Source organism: Metschnikowia bicuspidata (genome assembly GCF_001664035.1).
Source record: "Metschnikowia bicuspidata var. bicuspidata NRRL YB-4993 chromosome Unknown METBIscaffold_4, whole genome shotgun sequence".
NCBI lineage: Eukaryota > Fungi > Ascomycota > Pichiomycetes > Serinales > Metschnikowiaceae > Metschnikowia > Metschnikowia bicuspidata.
The window spans coordinates 244,819-246,765 of NW_017387734.1; the positions used below are offsets into that span (position 1 = coordinate 244,819).

The window sequence follows — 1,947 nt, forward strand, 5'->3', positions numbered from 1 at the left end:
ACCAGAAATCAAACCAGAAATCAAACCAGAAATCAAACCAGAAATCAAACCAGAAATCAAACCAGAAATCAAACCAGAAATCAAACCAGAAATCAAACCAGAAATCAAACCAGAAACCAAGCCACATCTGGACGCTCCGACACGGCGCCCCGAGCCTCCGGGCTTCTGTTCCCGGCACAGCCGTGTCTGGGCAACGGGCCCGAGCACATGACCCGGCATCGCCAACAAAAGCCCAGCATATACATGTTCTGGTCGGACTTCGCCGTGACGTTTCTCGTTGATTCTGGGGTGATATCCCTCTGCTCTTTCGCATCCTCCTTTCACTTCCTCCTTTCGCTTCCTCCTTTCGCTTCCTCCCCTAATTCCTCTCACTTTCTCCTCGCACTCTTGTTCCTCGGCTGCCGTGGGCCCATGTCTCGTGCGCGTGTCCTGGAGCACACGAGTTGCGAGCCACCGCCAGCCGCAAATTGAAACCGTCTTTTGAAAGACACCATGGACAGCCAGGAGCCAGGAATCCGTGCCTGGCTCCCGCTGCGCTTTCTACAGCGGGCCGGGGAAAAGTCTTCATGCGCACTGGCCTCACGACACGCCCAACTGGGCCATTTCCGAGCCGAGGCAATGTAGGCCGTCGTGGTCCGGCCCCTCGCCGTCCGTGTCCTCCCACTCGTCGTCCTCGGCTTGCAGTGCCTGTTGGGTGTGTTTCTGCACACTGGCACCGGCTTCTTCCGCCGGCCCTTGTAGGATATGCGGCAAGAACGGCTGGGGCTCGTCCGCGGGCTCATGTGCGGCAAGAATCGCCACGTACTCCTCGGGCACAAGCCCGTTCTCGCCGGTCTCCGGGTCCTCGGCCACGAGCCAGCCCTGGCCGTGTCGGTACGAGACCCAGATCTCCTTGCCCTCGGTCAAGGGCACCTCGTTGTCGTTTTCCGGCACAAAGTCGAAAAGCGCCACGGCCCGCAGGTTGATTTCGTCCGGCGAGTACGACTCGTAGCGCGGGTCCTCGTAGAAATCCAGGTCGCTGGCCACCAGCGAGTGTTTGCTCACGGGAAAGTTGCCCAATCTGAGCGGGTGGGTCGTGGCGTACGCAAAGTCCACGATGGCCGTGTTGGGCGCACAAAGCCCGTGCAGAGTCATGTTCCGAGACCCTGCTGGGCGGGTATCCAAGGGGCTGCTGGCAGCTGCTGGGAACGCGGGGGGACGGCCCGGGGTTTTCAGGGGTTTTTGGACTTTTTTGGGGTTGTGGGGGTTTTGGGGCTCTGTGTGGCTGGCAGAGCTCGGATGGACGGATTGAGTCGGGGAGCGTGGCGTGCTGTGTGAGGAGCTGAGTAGTTGTCCAGGGCCATTAACTACTAAAGATGGTGCTCTGTCATGCCGGGTCGTGCACGGGCCAAAACGCGGGTCGCGTCCGGGTCTGGTGCGGGTCTGGTGTACTTGGCCACGGTGCTTCTTGGTTTGTTTGTTTGTTTGTTTTTGTGTTTTTGTGGTTTCTTTGTGATTTTCGGTTTGCTGTTGTCTTTTTGTTTTTTGTTTGATTGTTTGTGTTTGTGTTTTGTTTTTGGTTTGCCTGTTTAATGGTTTCCGTGTTAGTAAGGATTCGTGGTGAGCGGGGTTCGTGTTATTGAAAGCCGTGCTTGGATTCCGCGTCCCATCTTCGTGGTCCATCCTGTCACGTGCTGTGTCGCATCTGTCTTCGAGTCCCAAAGGATTGTGGTCTAGTTCGTGTTATTTTATGAAGTGTTATTATGTTGTGTTAATATTTCGTGTTATTTGAAGTGTTATTATGTCGTGTTGATATATTTCGTGTTATTGTATGAAGTGTTATTATGTCGTGTTAATTTATTTCGTGTTATTGTATGAAGTGTTATTATGTCGTGTTAATTGATTTCGTGTTATTGTATGAAGTGTTATTATGTCGTGTTAATTGATTTCGTGTTATTGTATGAAGTG

General features: G+C 53.6%; 1 protein-coding gene across 1 annotated transcript; it reads right to left on the minus strand.

Annotated features, from left to right (window-relative positions):
- Positions 1 to 735: 735 nt before the first annotated feature.
- Positions 736 to 1,110, minus strand: NBP2 (Nbp2p; the record flags this gene model as incomplete). The annotated part of the gene is made up of 1 exon (XM_018854664.1): positions 736 to 1,110. A coding segment is annotated over one exon (375 nt), but the record flags the coding sequence as incomplete, so codon positions are not given.
- Between the last annotated feature and the right edge of the window lie 837 nt (positions 1,111 to 1,947).